This window comes from Eublepharis macularius, chromosome 13 (genome assembly GCF_028583425.1).
Source record: "Eublepharis macularius isolate TG4126 chromosome 13, MPM_Emac_v1.0, whole genome shotgun sequence".
In the NCBI taxonomy this organism is placed as follows: domain Eukaryota; kingdom Metazoa; phylum Chordata; class Lepidosauria; order Squamata; family Eublepharidae; genus Eublepharis; species Eublepharis macularius.
The window spans coordinates 45,238,039-45,260,603 of NC_072802.1; the positions used below are offsets into that span (position 1 = coordinate 45,238,039).

Consider the following 22,565-nt stretch of genomic DNA (forward strand, 5'->3'; position numbering starts at 1 on the left):
GCGTGCTCCTGCCAGAACCCTCCGGTGAGGCTTGCATTGCCACAAAGGCCACCAGTCTCTCTGCCACTGTATCCTGCTCCCCACCACTGAATTCCTTGGCCACCCTCTCTTGTGCATCAGTGTCCTAGCCTTCTAACGTGTTGCTGAAGCCACTCTGTGGTGTGGGGTCTTTCAGGTAGAGGTTGGTTGTGAAGGTGCCTGAAAGAACTTTCACTTTCTGCTGATGCAGTGTTCACTGTTGAGGAAATAAAACCAGAGGTCCACAGTGGCTAAGTCATGACCACTGCCTGAAGCGTCAAACCCATCCCAGTTACATGTGGCTGCCAGGAACAGGCCGAGGCAGTGGGCAAGGGGGGCCTCAAGAGCTGGCATTGAGGCCTGCTGCCACCTGCAAAATATCCACAAGCCAATTCTTTCCTGGCCTCCGCCTGCCACTTCAAAATCATTTTAATCACTTCCTGTCCCTCTCCTCCTCGCTTGGAAAGACTCTACAAAAGGCAATGAACTTGCAGCAAAGTCCTCTGCAGTTTCTTGCCACCCAGAAGTTTTGAGGAAAAGAAACATGAAAGTGCACCCACACACCCACACACACACACACAAACACAGAGCACAGCAACACAGGAGAGAAACACAAGAGACAAGCATCCAGATGAGGGTTAAGAGGGATGGGACACTGTGAGGAGGAGGAGCAGGAGAGAGGGGGGCTGTCCCTTTAAGGGGTTGGCTGTCCATCCAAGAGCCCTTTTCTTTGCTGAGGACAGGGCAACAGAGAGAGTGATCCAGGGGGAAGCAGAGGGAAGCACAAAGGCAGCGGCAAAGGATTGTTCTAGCAGAAGAAAGGCAGGAAAATAACCAGTGGCTGATTGCCTGACATCCCAAAGCAATGGGTGAGTTTACAAGGCGAAGGAAACTTTGCTTATGCAAAAGCCATTTTGTTGCACTGAGGAAAATTTCTGGGCCAAATCTCGAGTGACCCATTATTCATCATTTTGCCCCTAAAAACAGGATCTTGGCCTAAAAGGACTGTCGCTGGAGGTATATGTAAAAAGAAAGCCAAAGCAATTGTGGGTCTCTCTGGCGATGGGATGGGGCTTTCAGGCCCTCCACTAAATATTCCTGTCAATGATGCTGTCTTGTGGTTGGGGTATGTGTGCATTAATTCTGCTCTGGAAGTCTGCTCTATTGCAGGGACAGTGAAGTGTTGTCACTCTACAGGAAATAGCTAGTTTGAGGACATGTTGCTGCTTAAGGGTAACTAAGGGTGCTGAATTTTCTGCTCAAACTCTGAAATGGACAAGTTAGAATCTGATACAACAGGCTGAAGGGAGGAGAAAGAAGAGATTTTTCTTTGGCCTCAGGACCTGAGATCATTTGTTCATCTTATAAAATGTTTTTAGTGAAAACATGGAGTTGAGACTAACAAAGAGGAGGCCTTTTTTACATATTCATTTTGTTAAAATAGCAGTATCCAAACAAAGTACTAGAAAGGGTTAGTTGGATAGTCTAGAGTTATTAAGTTCAGAACAGACATGTAGATAATATTGTTATTATTCTTATTATCAAATGAAGATATTATTATTAATAATAATAAACTTTTACAGCATCCACATAGAAATGTCCTAAGCAGTAACAATATCCCCTCAGAAGGACTCTTGATGTCTTGTTTTATTTATTGTGGCTGTGATTCAGGGAAAGGAAGTTCGTGCAGGGAGGAAGAAGGGTTTTCACTATATCCAGTCAGGACCGACATGTAGGACCGTAGCTTTAGTTTAATGGCAGGATGCCCAAGGAAGCCGTGGGATTTCCTTTGGGGGATTTTAAGAGGCTGAGCATTCAGTATCTGCAGTAAGAGGACAGGAAACTGTACTTTGATCAAGCGTTGACTGACCCGATCCTTCCCTCTTCATACTGTGACTCCACACTAGACATTCACGAAGAGCCCCCAGTGCCCCACTCTTCCGCTAATCTCAGGGTCAAGCTACAAGTGACGAATGACACTTGAACAGCAAGTGGATTGAGTGGAGGGCAAGTGAAGAGGGAGAAATACACTTGCCGTTTAAGTGTCATTCGTCACTTGTAGCTTGGCCCTCACAGGAATTCTTTCCCCTGTCAATACTTGAGCCCATCTTCTCAGCCACCACTGGGAGGCACCAGGGATGATCTTGCAGAAGTGAAAGGAAGCCTCTTCTCTGAAACATTTTTTAAATCAAATGCAACCCTACAAGTTAGGGCTTTCTGTGTCCAGCAGTGTGGTCTGAACTAGCAGAGAGGGGAACTAGTCCCCAGACAGAGAAGGTTATCTGGTGAAGCAAAACTGAGAGAGACAGAGATTTGTGCACATGGATTGAAAGAATGCTGCCATGTCACCAATGGTGCTAGTGTCTCAGCGACAGCAGGTGTTGGCACTCAAGCGATTAGGCTTTCTCAGCTTCTTGGACTTCGCATTGGCAATGGATGAATAAGTGCCCAGAAAATTAGCAAGTCATGGCAGAGCCTAGTTACCAAGGCTAGTAAAGCATGCTCGACATCCTTAGGAGTAAGAAGTTCAATAGCGTAGATGGTCATGCCTGTACAGGAGCAGAGCGTCTGGGGATGACACCACTTGCTGCGTTGTTGATCAGAGCGCTCAGCAAGGCAGCACTGTGTAGTTCACGGGGGGGAGGGAGTTTCTCCACCAGACCAAGATCTACACAGCCACTCCCAGTTTCCCGGCATGCACACACACACACACTTTGGACCATCAACTTGCAAGCACGCTCTTAACGGAGAGGAAGCAACCCTTCCTAGCAATTGGTGCAGAGAAGGGGCTTCTCATTCAGCTGGTGCTGCAGGTGGAAATTGGGACCCAGCAGCTGAACTCATGGATTTGGCTTCATTTGCATCCAACATAACTTCTGAACAACAAGTGGGAAATCTTACTCACGCCATCTCCCTGCTGATAGTCAGTCACCACCACCCCATGCAGGGTGAAATTTCTGGTCCAGCATCAAGAGGTTTGGTCATGCAGTGCTGATGTTGGCACAGAATACAGGACAAGCTTCTGGGAGCAGTTGAGGTCAGGAGCTGAGAAGCAGGTTAATCTGTAGCAGCTACAGGTGAGAACAGGAGGTCTGCAGTAACTTGTTGCACCAGCAGCTGCTGGTTCCAGGCAAGTGGTTTAAATACCTGTTCCCAAACTGGCCAGATTATGGCCAAAGAAACTGACCAGGCTTTAGCCTGTTGAAATTTGCCTTTTCAGACCATTCAGCAATGGGGCTTGGGGTCTATATATACTTGTCTTTCTCCTGCTCTGTCCAAGAGAGCTGAATAAAAGCAGAAATGGGACACTTTTGATGAGATGCAGACTACTTGAGGATCCTGCAGGGATGGATTGGGATGCGAAAACAGCCAAGATATCCTTGCAGTGCTTGCAAGCCCTATTTGGGCACTTGGTGGCTGGTAGCAGCATGGCATCTATGCTGATCGCCTGTGGATGAGACCAAGCCATCCAACCCTTGCAGCTCTGTCAGAGCCACTGGGGCTCAGCTTGGCTTGGCCCTGGCTGACAGCAGCCCACTGGAAACTTTTCCAGTAAATAAAGGAACAAGCTGTCCCTTGAATCCCAACTCAACAGCGCTCTGGAACTTAAAGGGGCAGACCCCAGACTGCTAAGAGGATACTTCTCAGCCTCTGCGTTACCTTGGGTGTGGCCTGTGACAGCAATCTTCTGCAGAGGAAAGGGCAGCCCAGGGTGCCAGTGAGGGTCATTCAGAGGCACTTTGTCTACTGTGGGTCTATTTCCTGGTCTTCGTAGTGAGCATCCATGTCAAGGATGGTCCCTGTGGGCTCAAGAACCAGAGACTGCCCTGCATCCTTACAAGTCCCTGGACAGGATTCAGACAGGGCAAAAGGTCTCCTGCCCTGTGTGATGCAACCAGAAGTTCCAGGGGGAGGGAGCATACAGCCTCCCATACCTAACGCTCTGCTTCCTGGCTTGTCTCTGTATTTCCAGTCCTGTGTCATTAACCATTTTCCAACACACACACCCCATAACTAGAACCAAAACTAGGGGAAATTCTTGTGATCTCTGTCCACTTCCCTTTTTGCAGAGGGAGGGAATCTTTTTGTGGGTCTCAGAAATCTGGCTGGTTCTGAGGAATTGGCTGGCAAAGAGTTCACAGAAATGCTAATTACTCAGGGCATTAATAGGATGGGGTGTGTGGTGAGGTGTGTGTGTGTGTGGCAACTCAGGAAGAAAGCATCTCCATTTTCTTAACAGCCTCCTCTCCCTCCTCTCCTCTCTAAAGAAGCCTCCTTGATTTCCAAGCCTTCATTCACCTCCTGTTTCCCACTGGTCCAAATCTCTGTCTGAGTCTGAGAATGATAACTGTTTCCTTGGTAACAAGATATGGAGCTTCACTTTGGGAGGATGCTCTGATCCTGGGGGTTTGGAAGAACCTGCAGCATGAGTATGATATGCGTAAGATGGAGTGAGGGCCCCAAATGCAGACCTGGCACAGCAGACTCCTGGTATAGGCAGGCTGCTTTAGGATACCACATTGAAAGCAATTTCCTGTCCTCTTTTTAAAACCCTTTAAAAGTTATTGCATCAAGCCATGATAGCGGGGGTGGCATGGTTGCTCAGCTTTGCAACCCTGAGATGATTCCTCTATTTCTGGAGCATCAGTGTCGAGGATCCCTACCTTCTGCTACTCCAAAGAGAGACTGTGCAAACAGATCATTGGGGGAAAGATGTGGTGGGAGCTGAGACCTCTCTCCGCTCTGTCTGCCCAGAATGTTGACCAGGTAAAGATTGCTTGACAGGCAGCCTACTTTGCCAAGCGCTCCTACTATCCCATCCAAAGTTCAGGGATTAGCTTGAAGACTTCAGCAAATCATCCAGTACCATTTAGAGTTCTTGGGGACTGATTCCTTTTAGATGGATCCCATGCCCACCACTGTCCAAGAAATCTGATAATTTGATTTTGGATCCATTCAGTCTTTGGCTGTCGGTCATTCATAGGGGTGTTTGAGACTGGTACAGCCCTGGCAGGAGTTCTGAAGGACTCTTCTTTGAAGCATTTCTGGTTTGAACTTAACTTTAAAGCTACCCTTTGTTATATTTGCAAAGGACAAAGCAATTCAGTTCTTTCTGGTGAGTACCTGCTTGTAAGGCAATGTGTATAATTTGAGACCAAACAAACCATTCTACCTGCATGGAATTGATATCTGCAAAAGCCAGCAGTTCCTGATCCTTCTAAAAATCCTTGTCCAGCACAAGGAGCCACCCTTCTGGCACAGTGGATAGAGAGGTTTCTCCCTTTTCCAGATGCTGGCCTCACTTAGTGGCTTCCTATAGATTCCAGGAGGCTTGGGGACTGGGTTTGTGATTAAAATTGGGAAAGCACTAGGAGATTTTCTTGCTGCTTTTTGAGATCTATTAAAGGACTTGAAGCTGGGTGCCTAAGCAGAATTCTAAGGGAGAAGATGGTGTTTTTGTGTTTCCACAAGCCTTTTCCCCATCCATATTTCTATAATTTCCTGGCAAAGAAGTCCTCCAGGTGTTTCCTTCTCCAGTCCATTTTTAATCAGGGTAGGCAATGAGAGCAAATGGTTCTGCACTTCACACACAGAATGGGCTGTATTGATAGACAATACTATCTTTTAATACAATGTTTTAATGTTTGATGTGATCCGTTCATTTTGATCAGTAGGGACCCGGAGTCGTTTCAAGACTTTGGGTTTCTTTTGTGCTCCATTTACTGGATTGCAGTGGAGGGTTCTTTTCTGATTGTCCCCTAGGATCTACCAATTTAATCCAGATGTAATCCATTTAGTCCTTTCCTTTCCTCTCCCTTCCCCACATCCCCAGGCATACTAAGAGCGTGATCAATATCCTAGATGGGAGGGGTTGATGAAGCCCCCAGCCCAGCCAATAGCAGCCAGGAATATTTATTGGCTCAGCTTAAGTTCCTGATAGGCAGCACTGCCAACATTCCTACCCCTCCCCAATCCCACACACTTGAGATCCATATCCCAGTGAAAATGGGATGATTGGATTTGCAGGAGTAGTTGTATTTTTTCTTCTGGTTCCAATACTGAGTGCGTGCATGTGTTTGGTATTTGTCTTTCAATTTCTGCATTCAATTCAGATGTCAAGAATAGATTTTTTTTTTAAAAAAGATAAATATATATAATTTCAAGTGAAGAAAAAAAATGAGATTTACATAGGGTGCAGAAGAAAGGAAGGGGGCTCTGAAATGAACTTTCAGCCCAAAGTCATCACCAAGGCCTGCTCCCCCCCACCCCATGCTGTACCAGCCAGGGTTACTCTCGGCTCCCACACACCTCATCAACGGGAGCACTGTTCCTTTGGAGGAGCTAGAGCAAGCAGGGCCAGGGTGGGAGGGGCAGGGAGCCAGGGAGCCAGGCTCGGAGGCTCATCCTCTTGTCTCGTGTCCATTGTTCTGCCTCTGAGCACAAGGCTGGGGATTGTTTTGGGACAAGGGATTCTTTCTCTCATCTCCTCCTCCAAAGATCCTCCCCCTCCTTCTGTACCCCAGATTCCTGCTCTACACTTATGGAGCGTGCAGCTTTGAGTTGCATCCCAGAGCCCTAGCAGACATCAAGAAAAGGAAGAGAGGAACCTTGGGACTTGGGAAAAAGAAAAAACAACAATGTTGTCCTTCTGTCCAAGCCAACTGACCCCCACACCAAAAGGAGATGTTTACATTTACTAGCAAAGGAATGTTTTGGTTGCATCCTCCCTCTCCCCCCCTAACTGCATCTTCTCTCTCCTCCCCCCTCCTCTTCTATATTTGACCAGTTTCTGTACCATGCATCTGACGAAGAGAACTTGGTTCTCGAAAGCTTATGCTACAATAAAATTGGTTAGTCTTAAAGGTGCTACTGGACTCTTTTTGATTCTTCTGTCCTGAGTGTGGCAAACAGCAACATGGTGCTGTCTGTGCCATGGTCCATGGTGGGGTGAGGAAGGCATGCTTGAGCTGTGAAAGTCAAAGCTCTTGCCTGGTCAGAGCGCAGAATCAGGCCAGCAAAAATGGGGGAAGTGCAGGCATTAGTAGAATGCAGAGGCACAATTGGCTAGAAATAAAAAGCTTCAGCATAAACTGGAGATGGATTCAGCAAATGCCTGTAAGGTAGAGGCAATGACATTCATCATCGTCCTTAATAGCTTAAATAGAGCAGTGGACAGCACACTTGTTAAATATGTACTTGGTGCTGTGTGGATGATTCTCAGAAATGTCATTCTGTAACCAACCCATTATCTGAAAAGACTTTATAAGAACTAGTAACACAACTGGTTGGCCTGTCAAGACTCTGGAATTCTGAATTCAGTTTTGCATCCCAGAAAAAAAGACAGGGTTTCTAATATAGCAGCAAAGTGAAAATGGCCCCAGAAACAGGTTGCATTCAGAGAAGCTGAAAGACTCCGCGTGCTTAGACTAGGAAATAGGAAGGAAGAAGAAGAAGGACTTATCAAGATGGTAGACGGCCTTCTTTGCTAGGCAGGGCTGCCACATTTCCAGATGGGACAACCAAGAAAGAATGAAAAATCAGGCCGGCTCCACTCCACCAGCAACGTTTGTAATTCTTTTGGCAATCCCCAAGTCTGTGTGTATTTTACAGTCTAAAAAGCACTTGAAATTACAAAGTTTTTTTTGAGGGGAGGAATATTCTTAGGTGGGGCACATCACTGTTCTAGATGGAGCAATGCACTCACTTGCATTGACCTGTGACATACCCATCAAAGAAATGGGTTGCAATACAAGGTCGGGCCACAAACTATACAACCACCATGCTCTTCTTGTTCCAGCTTGGAGGCTTACGGTGAGCCAAGCCCTCAAAGTGAAGCAGACAGCTCGGTTTGCTATCATAAACTTTTGTAAAGTGGTTTGAAAGTGGTTTCTAAAGTCAGGCTGCAATAGCGTTCGTGGTGAACTATTCCAGTGATTTGTGTGCTGCGGAAAATAGTTCCATTTAGATGTGTGTTAAGATCTCATGAGAAGCAGGGCACTCATTGCTGGGAAGTGCAGACCAAGAAGCCAGGGGGCAACCTGGGGATGTGATGGGAATCTAGGAGACAAACTGGGTGAAAACACCCCAGAGAAATTTTGCATGATAGACTCGGTAAGAAGAAAGAAGAGAGGGGTGTATGCGCTGACTTAAGCCAGGAAGGAGCCTGTAGTGTGTGATGAAGGGTCTCACAGCACTGATTGTAAGAGAGCCCAATGAAGTTACTCCACACTGACCAGGCAAAAGTGGGGAAAGGATTGAGGTCATTTGAGGCCACCTTGGATTCCCAGCCCACAAGGATGACCAAGAAGCTAAGTGCAGGTCTTTGACCACCCACCATGTGCCCATCGCCTCCTTAAAGCCACTCCAAAGCCCCATCAGATGCCATACATGGAAAGTGGGTGAGGGAGGCTTGCTGAACTTCAGGCCTCGCGGTGGCCAGTTCCACACAGTGCTTTGGAGGGGGCTGCTCCTAAAGAAGGCTGAGAGAATAGGCCTCCCATTGTTCTCTGTTTGTCTCCTCTTGCCCCTGGTCCAGCACTCCCCCCCCCCAGCAGAGAGAATACTGATGAGCTTATCCAAGCCTGGTGAGAAAGAACAAGCCCCTCTTGTCCTTTGTGCCACTAAGAGATCAGTACAAGCTGTGACCTTGGCCCTTGGTCACATCAGTTTCTGATGGGCTCATTCTTCAGGGGGCGAGAAAAACACGTTGGGGACAGAGAGGGAGGGAGGGAGAAAAACCATGGGTGGGAAGAGCAGCCATGTGGCTTGGACTGAGCCCCAAGACCTCACCAAGGCAGTGAAGAATGGGGTGGGGACAGTGACAGAGATCTTCAGGGACTCAGGGAACTCCTACCCCAGAGCTAGTGGGAGAAGGGAGCGTGGGTTTTCCACACTATGCTGAGCATTCTTAGGTTTACTGTTGTATTTTTTATAATATAGATAATGTTAGTGATGTGCCTGAGCCAAAACCCCAGAGCCAAACACCTCCTCAAACTCCGGGTCCTCAGAATCCAAACCTGGATCCAGTTCCACAACCGAGTTTTCCAGGTAGCCCTTATCTCAATCTGAACCCTTGAAAACCCAGAGCCAGAAGTTCTTTCCCACACTCGAGGGTCTGGGTCATCTGCCCTGCCCATTTCCCCTTGCAAAATGGGCTCTCTTTCAGAGGGAACTCAGCCCTTCTGTGCTGAGGGCTCAGGCAGATTTGGTTCCCCGTGCCTACATGCCAAGTGGCTCCCTTGTGAAAAGCAGCTTTTAGGGAGGGGGCTCTCCCTGCGGGTCTCATCCAGTTGTCAAGTTGAAATCCCAGAGAGCAGGACGGAGCTGCTATGCTTTGACTCCTTGCCAAGGGATGGGGACAGCTTGGCTTGGCTCTCAGTCAAGATTAATTCTTCAGGATTTCTGCTTCTGTCCCCCAGTGTCCAAGAGTGGGCACATCCTTGTCCCCAGATACAACAACAGAGTGTGATGTAGTCCAGTTGGATACAAGTGGGGTTTCAAGCATTTGGGGGTGCTGTAGATCTGACCCATGCTGGGAGCATTCTAGCGTGATGTCAGGGGTCTGCAGCAGCACTGAGCTCTGCCTTGGGATCAAGCGTCTCTTGAGGTGACATCTGGCTCCTCTAAAATCAAAGTAACGTTGTTGAAATTCTGGAGGAATCCCTTGTATTTGACATATTGATTGGAAGGTCCAAAGGGGACAATCCACATTGGCCCATACAAGCAAAATAAAAGGCTTCTGAATGACCAGCCAACTGGGTCCTCTTTTGTCTGCATCCTGTGTCAGCCTTTTCCTCACCCAGGTATCCTTGAATAGACTGGTTCAACTTTCACTATCTTCTTTGACTTTCTCTACCTTAATACACTTTGGTGCCAGAAAGGCACAGCCAAATCATCTGGGTGTGGCCTGAGAAGGCTCTGTGGGTTAGACCCAGCCACAGAAGTTCTAGAAGTCGATCCCAGTTCTAAATTCCTTCTGAAATCCAGCCTAACTGGGGTCCTGGCAATATTGGAGCCTTAAATCATGAGATTGGCTTGAAAACCACAAAGCTTCGAATGAATCAAAAGAGTGCAAAGATGGCACCTCTCCTTGTGCAAGGATAGTGATGGACCTGAAACAAAGCTCCAGAGCCAAACACAAACTCCAATTAAGAAACTTTTGAAGGGGTCCCCAGCTAGACTCAAGTGAAGGTTAAGGGAGTCTTCTGGCTTCAAGTGAAGACAAAGATCATAAGGAGAGTCACACCCCATCTTCTGCCCCTTTGCTGCAGGAACTAGCCGCTTTCCTTTGGAGAGCAAAGCTCCTGTTGTCTTCTTCACCCAAGAAATTTGTGTTTAAGTCTTTCAAAATATGGATTCATTATAAGTGGACAAACTAATGCCATGGGACATTTCCCCTCTCTCCCCTTTGTCTCATTCCTGTATTAATACACTTCTTAAAAAACTGCCACCACCACAAATGTTTCCTCCTACCCCCTCCCCCACCATTGTGCTCTCTCTCTCTCCATGGTAGCTTGTAGGTTCTCTGCCGCTGATGGGATTTCTCTTTTCTCCTCCAGGTTTGTTAGATTGCTGTGCAAGATGTCTTGTTGGGGCACCCTTTGCCTCACTGGTTGCCACTGGGTTGTGTTTCTTGGGGGTAGCACTCTTTTGTGGCTGTGGGCATGAAGCACTCACTGGCACAGAGCATCTGATCGAGACCTACTTCTCCAAAAACTATCAGGATTATGAGTTTCTTATTGATGTGTAAGTATCCTCTCCACGGTTGAAGTTCCTACACCTCCTTCTGGCCAGTGCTGCTCAGTTTTGGACTAAGGGGGAAAAAAGACTAAGCTTCATTGTCTCCCACCTGATTTGTAACAGTATTTAATTGCCTGCAGTCTAAGTCCACCCTGTATTAAATATATACACTGTATTAATACAGTCCATCCTGTAGTGTAACTGTGCTAAAGGAGTCCCATTTGGAAAATCTACATGGCCAGCCCCATCTGAAGACCAGGTACTCAGTAGTCCTTGGCAAGTTACTGCAAAGTAGTCACTGATGTTTCAGGCGATCATTCTGCAACAAACAAGGCCACTGCTGAGTCATGTCATTTGTGGTTGGGGGCAGGGGGGGCTAGCCCAAGGGTTTTTGGCACCCTAGATGAAGTATGACTTTGGTGCCCACCCCCCATTCAGAGAAAAATGAGAATGACAATATTTGATCCTTTCATTTCTAAGAAAAAACTTATATAAACAGAGGAAAAATCAACTCTACCTAACTAGGCACCCCTTCAAGGCCAGCACCCTATGCAACCACCTAGTTTGCCTATATGGTCCAAGAGGTCCTGGTTGCCCCTTCCCCACTGACACGCAGTTGCTGATTCCAGTGAAGGGTCTCTGCCATGATGACTCATTCCCATCCCTGAACTCTGCAGAGCGGCTGAATTAGTCCTCGCGACACAGGCTGAGATTGTTAGGCATCCTGAGCTCCTTCCCTGTGTATTTATTGCTCAAGTGTGTTTTCTATTGGATTCTTGATAAGTATGGTGGGTTCATTCAATTTCTGCTGCTGATGGGTATGGAGGACTCAGGCCAGCTTCTCCTGCTAAGTAGAATGTGTCTTGAAGCTCTGTGCTTCACAAGGCCATCATGAGCCCAGACATCTCCTCATCACACAGTGGGCCTCATTTTGGCAATCCAGGCTATGCTATCCTGTCCTTCCCATTCCTTCATGGCCTAGGCCCTCAGCGATCCCCTGGACCCTTTTTGAATGGCTGAGCCAAGAGCAGGCTCTGTTGCAACCAGTAGTCTGTTTTGCTTCACTCAGAGTCCAAAGAGTTTCTCATCAGTCCAGTACTGGGATGAGAATAAAATGCCTTCTTTCCTTCTTTCATCCCTCTGCAGGATCCATGACTTCCAATATGCTATTTATGGGGTTGCTGCTTTCTTTTTCCTCTTTGGAGCCCTCCTGCTGGCCGAAGGCTTTTACACCACCGGCGCTGTCAGGCAGATCTTTGGCGACTACAAGACCACCATCTGTGGCAAGGGCCTCAGCGCTACGGTAACAGGGGGCCACAAGGGGAGGGGTTCCAGAGGACACCGTCAAGCTCACTCTTTGGAGCTGGTGTGTCACTGTTTGGGAAAATGGCTAGGACATCCCGACAAGGTGATCTTATCTAGAGTTTGCTTATCCTTTGAGCGACTTGAGTGGCACGGCCATGGACTGATGGGCATGAGGCAGCAGTGACTGGTGTGGCAGAGGCACCAGGCACTGGAGGGAGCAGCTGCGCTGAACTGACGGCATCTTCCAGAGAAAACTGCACCAGGACTGCTTGCCCCCTTCCTTTCCTCCCCTCCATTCTCCCAGGATCAAATGTATTCTTTGTCATCACAATGTTGATTCTCCCCAGTTGTCACCTTTACTTTTATCCTTTGCCAAAGCTAATTCATCCACTTGTCCCCTGTTCTCCTCCTTCATCATTGTCTTTCATGTCTTACCTTCCAGCCTCCCTCCTCTCCATTGCTTTGAGGCATCTTAACTTACTTTGTAACTGAAGTATCTTAAAGAAGAGGGAACTGTGCCCAAATGTTCCCATGGACCAGGGCAGTGTTGTGCAATGGCTATTCATTGCAACAAGTCCTCCCATTGGCCAAGAAGTCTGGAGCTAGGGCTACTGAGGAGTCCAGAATTTCCTGGAAGTCAACTGGGCTTTGGCTTCTAAGTGCAGTTTGAGAAAAAACTGTAGCCATTCTTTTCATCAAATTCACATTCAGCACTTGGACTGCCAATAATAAAATTCTAGCTTCAGGGCTGCTCAGCACATGCAATTAGTTTAGTTGCAGGCAGGTGGGAATATAGTTCACAACTGATTGGGCATTTGGCTTTCCACGTTCCTCAAATGGGCATTTCTGGCTCACCACCATCCCTCTTTCTGAACATGCAGACAGGTGAGGGACGTTTGCCAATTCTTCAAAGTCTGGGCTATTAAATTTACAAGTTTTTGAACTGTCCACTGCTGTCCCATTGCATGAAGAATAGCAAACTCTGTATTCATCACACAGAAAGCAACTGTGACAGTTCCATTCATGGCTGTGTCAGGAAGAGGAACTGGACTTCATGCCCGCCTGACCAACAGAGAGCAAATGCAAGCCTGTCCCAAGCCTGTCCCACTAAAGAGTAAGAGAGGCATCTTGGTGCTCCTGCATTAGAGCTACTTACTCAACTTTGCAATAGGCATTCCAAGTAGCTGGGCTGCCTGTCCCTCAGAGAGTGGAGTGATTTCAGAAATGCCCATTTTAATTAAGGTAAGACCTCACAGCTTACAACCCAAGGTTGGTTCAGACCAGGGGAGCTGAGCAGAACAAGTGCCGTTTTCTCTCAAGATCAATTTCATTTGTGCACCTCTTGGGTCAGATGTTCAGTGTCAGGAGCACACAATTCATTACCTCGAGCAACTAAATCACACACACAGAAATCTCTCCGAGGACACAGATATCACAACGATGCAGACTCTGGTGTGCAAGCAAGTCCTGAGAAGCACACTACAGAGGAGCAACCCAGATGTGGCGCAGGAAAAAAATCGCATCAGTTATGCACATGCATAATTGAGCGCTCCTCTCCTTGGCCATCTGACTCATTCAGAAATTTAGTTTGCACCTTTGGAGTCTTTCTGCACAATGAAAAAATCTCTCTCTTCCTCTCTTTCTCACCCCCCCCTCCACACACTTTGATCTTTGTGCAAAATAGTGACATCCTGTTCGCCTGTAATATATAGAATGATAACCTTTGCTGTGGGTGAGGCAGCTATGCCTTATCTTTCAAAGAAGTGTGAGAAAATGTAGGCTGAAGCACAGGAAAATGATGGCTCGCATCCTCTTTAAAAAAGAAAATACTTAATGTCCCCAAAAGAGGCAGCCTTTTTGAGGGTGTGCTGCTTTTAAAAAGAACATGGCTAGGTGGTCACTGAAGATTATATAACAAAAGAGGGCTCAGTCTCCAAAGAATGGATAACAAAGGGCTACACAACAAAGAATGGAAATATGTTTGCACCTGTACAACCCATCTTATGCTACCTTTATGACATAATAGATTGTGCCCACATCCCTGTAGTTGGGGAAGAGTAGGTGCTCACATGCTCCCATGGTCACATTTCACACAGTAATTACAAAACCATTACCTTTTACAATCTGCAACTGTACAGCTGTCCACAGTTTCCCTAGATGCAACCTGTTGTGCTTTGCATATTGGGAAATACGTTGTGTATCCCATTACAGAGATGCATTCACTTGAGGGAAGATGTGCAAATCGCATACAGCAAATAAAACCTGCATTCATTCATTTCACGAGGAACCGATTGTGCAGAAACCCCATAGTTGTGTATGTTAGCACAACTGTCCATACACATCTGTATGGACAGAGCTACTTAGCCCTTCTGCAGCCCAATTGGCTAGAGGTGCCTTTTCCCTCTCCAGTGAGAAGAGGTCTTCCCAGGTCATTTCAGCTGCAGTTCTCCAGTCTCATGCTCTCGTCTCTGAAGGCTCCCAGCTGTCCACTAACAGTTTTTGCTGATCTTGACTGTTTCAGTTTGTGGGCATAACTTACGTCTTGGCCATCATCTGGCTCCTGGTCCTGGCCTGCTCTGCTGTCCCTGTCTACATCTACTTTAGCACCTGGACAACATGCAACTCCATTGCAAATCCCAGCAAGACTTCAGCCAGTATTGGCAATCTATGCACTGATGCCAGGATGTATGGTGAGTGGTACATGTCTTTGCCTTGCAAATGTCAGCATTTTCCAGTGGGAGACCACTAAGTATCATATCCATTGGCACCTCGGCTGACCTATAGCTCCTCTTCTCAATGTGCAAGTCAGCCTTGGTAGAAAGGGAGCTGGGAAGAGGAGGGACGTGCTACTTCCCATGAGAGGACAGCCAAGGGGGATCTTTGCCTAAGAATCTGATCCTACTTTCTTCATGCCTAGAAGATGGACAACTAGAAGTGCTCATAAAACAATGCATGCTCCTATGGAATAAACCCAGAGTTTTTCTTAGATCAGAAATTCACATGGGCCCAGACAAGCTTCTCTGGAGAAAAAAGCAAGCCAGTGTGTTGATGCCTTGATTTACAGTCAACCAATCCAACACACAAGCAGCTCACCTGCTTTCTGCTTTCAACACAAACTTGCTTATAGTAGGAAGATTTGCTGTGTGTTGGGAAGCTTCCTCATCTGCTGTCAATTTACTCTTGGTGTCTTGTATCCCACATAGGTGTCCTGCCCTGGAACGCCTCTCCAGGAAGAGTGTGTGGGCAAAGCCTTCTTTCCATCTGCAAGACAGCTGAGGTGAGTTCCCAGTAAAAGGAAAGAACCCAAAAAGCTCCCTAAAATTAAACTCAAATAGGAGGTGAAATAGAGGCCAGAGGCCCCCACCCCTGGAGTGACTTTTTTGTATCAAACTGTTACAGAAAATATTAAATGAAGCAGCCCTCTACTGTGTTAGACAATTGGTCCATCAAACTCAGTTTTATCTGCTCTAACTGGCAAGGGCTCTCCAGGGTTTCAAGTGGAGGCCTCTTGCAATCACATATTCCCCAATCAATTTAAATATCAGGGATTGAACTGGAAACCTTTTGCAGATAAAGCAGACACCCCTGAGACGTGGTGCATCCCCATCTCGCAAGCAGGTTGTGCTCTCTTGCCTCCCAGAGGATCCCCGTTTTGGCCTGAATATATTTCATCAGTCACCAGTTTGGCCATTTGCCATTCCCTAATTCACTCAGCATTCAGTAAGCTGCAAGGTGTTATTGTGGGTTGACAGAAAGTACAGGGGACATTGCAGAGCATTCCACCCCAATGGCTCAGGCCTCCAGGCATGCCAGGGCCTTAAATACCTATGAGACAGGAAGAGAGCAAAGGTGGCTAGATGTGGTGTGGCTGCATTGACCATTGACTCCATGGGCACCAGGTCCTTGTAGCTCAAAGGGCCGTCTCAGCATGCCTGTTCAGAAGCAACCAGAATTGACATCGGCTGTTGTCCTTTCCTTACAGTTCCAGATGACTTTCCACCTGTTCATTGCAGCATTTGTTGGGGCTGCCATCACATTGGTGGCACTGGTAAGCCAGTCCTTTCACAGCCATTCTCTTTATTTTATTTACCTTTCTCAGGGGACTCAAGGAAGAGTGCATGATATAAAACAGTGCAGCCGGGCAGCACAAGACAGCCAACGAACAGTGCAATTGGGCTCGGAATGGTGACAAGTCCATTATTCACATCAGTTCAGATCATGGACAGTAAATTCTAGCATGTCGTCAGTATAGCTAATTCTCAACATGGCCCCATCTGCAGATACTGAAATCTGCGGCTCTGGAACATGTAGAAAGAAGAGATATTTCTGTACAAACATGGAGGACTGCCCCCACCCAGGTTTACAGAAAAATCTAAAAACAAGAAAAATGGGGGGATGGAGGCCCAGTTAACAGCTTGCAGGAAGCGGTGGTGGGAAGAGGTAACGGTGGCTGACAAGAGAGGGGAAGAACCTGGGTAGGCTAGGGGAGAGCGCAGGCAAGCAAGCAGGGCCGGGGGGCGGGAAGAGAGGAGTTGGACTGCTGGTGCAGCTGCCTGATAGAAATAAAGCTGGACAGGCAAAAAGGCAGCTCTGGTGGCCAGAATGAGGAAGAGGCAGCACAGCTTCCTTCTTCCTTTCACAGCTGTGGGCCCTGCTAGGGAGAGAAGGCAGGCAGTTGCTGGGAGGAGGAGGAGAGGGTGGAAGTGGTGGTGCTGCTTTCAATTTTGTTGCCCAGTGCAAGTGCCTTGCACGAGAGTAGGGGAATAAGAAGCAGAGACGTGGGCTCTTTCCCTACCTGTGCCCCACCTCCTGTCAGAAAGAGGAGGTGAGCAAGTGGGGGCGAGCAGGAAGAAGAGAAGGAGCAAGTGAAGGTGGCTGGCATGATTTCCTTGCAGGCCCCCACTTGTATCCTGTAAAATACGCAATCTCTACCACTTGATTTGCAAATGAAAGTTCCAGAACTGAGCGAATGCTCCTTGGAAGGGTGGGTGGCAATAAGAAAGAGTCTCTCCAGAGGGAACAAGAGTGGGGGTAGGGGGAGCCCAAGGGAGACCATGGAGCAGCGGCCTGCGGAGCACCTCTAAGGACAGGGAAGCCTCACCCTTTTATACAACTTATTATGCCAAAATCGCATCTTTTTAATGATAAGAATAGCAGCATTAATTTTCATCCAGAGTATTATATATAAAGTACAACTCAGCAACATGTAAAACAAAACAGCTCGATAAGAGTTAACTCAAAATGGCAATCCCCATTTTGGCCACTAAAATGAAATTTGAACAAAAGGTTTTTTAGCATTGCGCTGGAAAGAGCCAGGGCTGCAGTGGCTTCCAAACATGCCCTAGCCATGAGAATCTGCCCACATGCTCTTGGCCTTAGCATACGGATGGCATTACAGGAGAGTGACACACAGGAGAGCGACCGTATTACCTTTAGGGGTAGCAATGTACTATATGCTGATCTCATTTTCTTCTTCCTCAATTCTGCCCCACTAGCTCACTTTCATCATCGCAGCCACCTACAACTTTGCGGTCCTCAAGCTCATGGGCCGAGGCACAAAGTTCTAAACGCCAAGGGAGCTGATGCCACATTTACAAGACACCCTTCCTCCCTTAACGGCAGGCTTTAACCTGATGCAGTCACATTACGCCAAGCCTCCTTCTCTAACTCTGCCGATTTCCCTCCTCTTCCTCTGCTATTTGATGCCGAGTATGTGGCAAAGGAGGAGAGAACCACACCCAGCAGCAGAGAGCTCTTCATGCCCTTTACTATCCATGTACATCTGATGTTATCTGGCCTCACAGCAAAAAGAGAGCTCTGCAAAATGAAAGGGATTTCCTGCCATCAGTTTGCAAGAAAAAGAGCAGCTAATTTACTCCAGGTTTTCTGCTGCCAGATATGAAGGATGGAATCATGCTTGTTGTCTACTAAGGTGGCAGGGTGATGTTGTTACAGAGAAAGGAAGGAAGAACTTGAAGCTTGCTAGAGACTCTTCTTGATGCCACAGAAAATAGGAATTCCATCAATGTTTGAAGAAGTGATAGAGGATACAAGAATGAAACAAACCTTTATAGGATCCTGCCCGCCACTGCCCGGGCAACGGGGTTAAGAGCAAGGATCTTCCTGACATAGGAAGAGAGCACTGACCCCAACCCTACTCCAATGCTGACAGAATGCTGACATTCCTCCTTCCCCTAACCCAACCAATCCTATTGAAAGCATTTAAGGAGCTTGGCGCCCCTATAGTGAAGGGGGCCTCTTGTCTTCATACTTTGACAGAGAAGAGCCAGGCTGCTCTTCATGCTTCCTCTGTGCTGCCATGTTGTTAACCAGATGTTGGTATTATCTTAAGGGCATCTGTAATAACCAGTAGCTTGAGTGTGTAATGCTAGAGGCTCCTTTGCTGTACGTGGGATAACCCTTTCGGACCGCACATCTGTGCCTTTCCTTTTGTAACCAGCTGTGGAACTGAACTTTCTCCAACCTTCACAATGGTGCTCTTTTCTCCAAGTGACATTTGCTTCCATATATTCTATGTGCAAATGATTTTTTGCAGAATCTTAATATTTGTTCTTTTGGTTCTTGTTCCTATTTGCTGTCTTGGGCAAGCTGCAGACACTTGCCACAAACCTGTCTGATATTTGGAGTCTCCTGGCATTGTACAGTCAAATTGAGAGAGATCAACAAACAGAAGAGCGTAGAACATTCTGGGGAAGCTAATTTTTAGAACATTTAAATGAGTTGGTGACTGTGCAGAACCTCATGAGGTTCCTTAAAGGTATGCCAAATAAGAATCTGAAAGCCAAAAATGCATGTTTTTTTAAAAAAAACTGGAGACACCAACATAGGACTGGGACTTCATTATGTCACTGTGCAAAGAGAACCAGCCAACAGGTCACCTCTGAGAGCGATACACCCAAAACATCAGGAAGCAAATGGTCCATGACCACTCAGACTTCATTGTTCCAGCCCTAACTTGCACTACTTGAGCACAAGTAGAGAGATTGGTGCTTATTTACCAGGAAAACCAAGATCCCAGTGGCAGACTGCAGGGATGTTAGAAAGGAGGAGGATAGGCCAAGATAGTCCTGCTGAGCAGGAAGGCTGGTCTAGATCAAATTGGCTAGGCCGTCAACACACACAGGGCAGGGGAAGAGGTATGAACAGGGTGGGAAGGGGTGGGACAAGAAGCTAGTCAAGAGCAGGACAAGTGAAGCCATTCATATTTTGTATTTCATTTTGATTTTGCTAACACACAACCAGCGCCCATGTCCGCCCCGCCCTCTCACTCTCCCCAAGAAATACAGGAAAAAATAGTTAATAAGCTGAAAGTGTTTTCATCATTCTGATTTTGAATTTCAACTTTTTAACAAAGCATTAAAGATCATGTTTTTAGAGACTTACCCTTATAAGGTGTATTTTATAAAATTAAAGAAAATAAAATCCAAGAATGTGTGAATACACACACACATTTTGCTTGCTTGCTTGTCTTGGACTCCATTTGATGTCACACATTGTAGAGTGCTCTACAGATTCTTAAAGGGCTGGGAAGTCTTTTGTATTGCGCTGACTGGGCTACAAGGAGACAAAAACTGCCTGGAGTTCAATCTAAGAGCCACTTCTAAAGAGTCTCTCTACATGATACTTCTTCTTACACGAGGACGCTCAAGTGAAGGGAGATGAAATGTTAGCTGGGAGGCGTAGTTTAAAAGCCAAAGGTCTGTTAATTTCCCCTCTCCGCAGGAGGGTAATTTGAAAAGACAGAGCCCCAAGGCTCCTCAAAGTGTTTGTTAATTTCATCTAATTAACACACCTTCTGAATAGCATCTTTGCCTACTGTCTTTTTAAACGGTAGAGAGAGGAAATTGACAGCACCTTCCATTCTGTCTTTTTAAACTACACGTCCTGGCTAACATTGTGTCTCCCTTCACTTGAGTGTCCTAGTGTAAGAAATATCATGTGGAGAGAATCTAAAGGCAGAATTTCTGCAGGTCTTTCCCAAATGCTAAGACTTCCAGAGGCCACCCTTACCACTATTATTTACACTACTGCAACATCTATTAGTAGTGGTACAAAACACCACTGAAGCTGTCTCCTTCCTCCATAACGGATGGGGAAGTACCTTTGCTGCTGAGGACAGCTGTATTCCTAATCCCGTTTAAAAAAACACATCCAGAACCAGCAAATAACCTCCTAAGACCTAAACGAAAAACTACTATTTTTGAAAGTTACAAGATGGTAGGGTATCGATGCAGGGGGAAAGGAGGAGGTTAGCTGTTATTTTTAAGGGTTACATGAGCACTGCAGCAATACAACTCTGGAACAATCAGATAATAAAGACATTTGTTCAACTACAATACAAGTTCACAAAATGGTGCCAGCATTATGCTAGAGTGTTGCTGCTCACCCATGATGGCACAGCCATTAGCCAGTAGGTGCACACATGCTGTATAGCAGTCAAAATAGCACTGCAAAAACTGGATGGAAGCATTCGTGTTTCTTAGCAACAAACAGTTTTGTCCTGTGCTGAGAAAATGTGAGAGACCCTCAACAGAAGTGTGAGGTGGGCTTCCCTATTTCTTCTTCAGTATCTCTTCCACTTCAGCAGCAGGGTTTCTTAATGCACAGATAAGTAAACATCCCCCGGCCTGTTAACACATCACTGCAGAATCTGCAGGCCCTCTCACCCTGCTCCCTTCTGCCTGGCTCCTGCCCTGTCCCATCCCATCTTACAACCCCGATCTTCGTATTTAGCTCCCACGCCAGTAAGAACGCGTTGGTCTATCAATTGAGTGCATTGTCCACAACGCTCCCACATACCACAACCATTCTTTCTCTATACTGAAATGATCCGGTGGGTGTTCAGATTGGCCAAGAATCAGGAACGAGCCATGTAAACAAAGCCTGCTCTCTCCCTGCCAAAACAGGCTGCCCTCCTCCCCACTCTGGGGTCCAGGACAACCTCAGTAAAGCCAATGGCGTGAGCGGAAAAACAAGGTTGTTCCAGAGCCATGCCTTCCTCCTGTGTACCAGCAGAGAGAAGATGCTGAGGGACTAACAACAGGTTTTCAACAGGGATAGAGGCCAGCACCAAAGTAAAAGGAATGGCATTCCCATTGGTGCAGAAGGTACAGGGAATGGTGGGGAGAAAATTAATGCAGTGCCCAGACTGAAAGCAAATCCCTTCTCCCCGTTCCATTGAATACCACCTTGAGTTCCATAATGGAGAGATATAAATTTAACAGATGACATTATCTCCTGCCACTCTCCTGCCTGCAGACTCCTTCCTAGTTTAAACAGTGACAACCACACAGCACTCCATGGTGGGCTCTCATGGCCCCTTGGGGTCAGGTAGCAATTTTCCACAGGCCAGTTTGGCTAGGGATCCTGGAGGTGTTTTGCCATCTTCTGGGCATGAAGCAGGGGTCACTGGGGCAGTCAGGAGGGTAGTTGTGAACTTCCTGCATTGTGCAGGGGGTTGGACTAGATGACCCTAGAGATCTCTTCCAACCCTATGATTCTATAGAATGACAGTATTGCATTTGAATATACCATGCAATATACCATAGGCAAATAATGGTCCCAAATATTATTTCTGTGGGTTCAGCCCCCTTCTAGTCTCCTGCCCCAGAGCCTGCTATGATGCAATAAAATAATGAACTCAACCTCACATTGATGGTACTAGTGCCTTCTAGCTGCAGCCCCTGATCTTCAGTCTCCTCCTTGTGGCTGAAATGGGCAACTAATGCTCCTGGTTCAAACCAAAGTACAAATCCGTCAGGGACCTCCAGCTCAGAGCACGAGCCAAAACAGTGAACATAAGACAACCCCTGCTGGATCCAATCAATACTCCCCCTGGTCCAGTGTCCGGTTTCCCACAGTGGCCAGATGCCCCAGAAGGCCTATAAAGCAGGGCATGAAAACCAAACCTTCTCCTATAGCTGATCCCCATCAGCTGATCTTCAGAGGGCTGCTGCCTCTAACATGTCAGTTCCCGGTAGTCATCATGACTCAACTACTGACATCCTCCAGGAATTTGTGTAATCCTTCAATTATGCATTGCATGAAATAGTACTTTGTCTGTCTTGAATCTACTCATCGGCATCAATCGGTGCCCGTATATTCTAGTATCTTGGGAAAGGGAGAAAATGTTCTCAGTACCAATTTTTTCTGTACTTGGTGGAATTATGTGAACCTCTGTCATGTCTTCCTCCCATAGTCATCCCCCCCCCACCAACTGAAAAGCCACAGATGCTTCAGCCTTTCTTTGCAAGTAAGCTGCTCCAACCCCTTGAGTGCCCAGAGTGTGAAATTTCCCAGAATCCATTATCTAATGAAGCTTTTACTTCCAACTTAGACTCCTCCCATTGCCAGCTTGGGGTACAATCACAGAGGTCTCCAGGCAGGCATCAGGCACACCGGGTGAAACTGGCTGTGGCTTGCCATGAATTTGCATTGCGTGCTCTTTTTATGAACAAAACCACAAGGAAGGAGATCTAGCA

At 46.9% G+C, this 22,565-nt stretch overlaps 1 protein-coding gene across 2 annotated transcripts; it reads left to right on the forward strand.

Moving 5' to 3' along the window:
• Positions 1 to 766: 766 nt before the first annotated feature.
• On the forward strand, positions 767 to 19,543 carry PLP1 (proteolipid protein 1). Of its 2 annotated transcripts, none has more exons than XM_054996244.1 (7): positions 767 to 887; positions 10,578 to 10,764; positions 11,905 to 12,166; positions 14,585 to 14,753; positions 15,267 to 15,340; positions 16,046 to 16,111; positions 17,559 to 19,543. In XM_054996244.1, the coding sequence occupies exons 1-7, from the start codon at positions 884 to 886 to the stop codon at positions 17,628 to 17,630; spliced, it is 834 nt and encodes a 277-aa protein (XP_054852219.1). In that variant the 5' UTR covers positions 767 to 883; the 3' UTR covers positions 17,631 to 19,543. The 2 variants fall into 2 exon arrangements, with proteins under 2 accessions (XP_054852219.1, XP_054852220.1); XM_054996245.1 differs by having other exon boundaries at positions 11,905 to 12,061.
• The last annotated feature ends 3,022 nt before the right edge of the window (positions 19,544 to 22,565 follow it).

What these genes read in the sequence shown, in the direction of transcription:
- PLP1 (XM_054996244.1), top strand. An exon ending in TATGAGTTTCTTATTGATGT is followed by an intron (nt 10,765 to 11,904) that starts GTAAGTATCCTC and finishes ATCCCTCTGCAG; the next exon opens with GATCCATGACTTCCAATATG. An exon ending in CACTGATGCCAGGATGTATG is followed by an intron (nt 14,754 to 15,266) that starts GTGAGTGGTACA and finishes TATCCCACATAG; the next exon opens with GTGTCCTGCCCTGGAACGCC.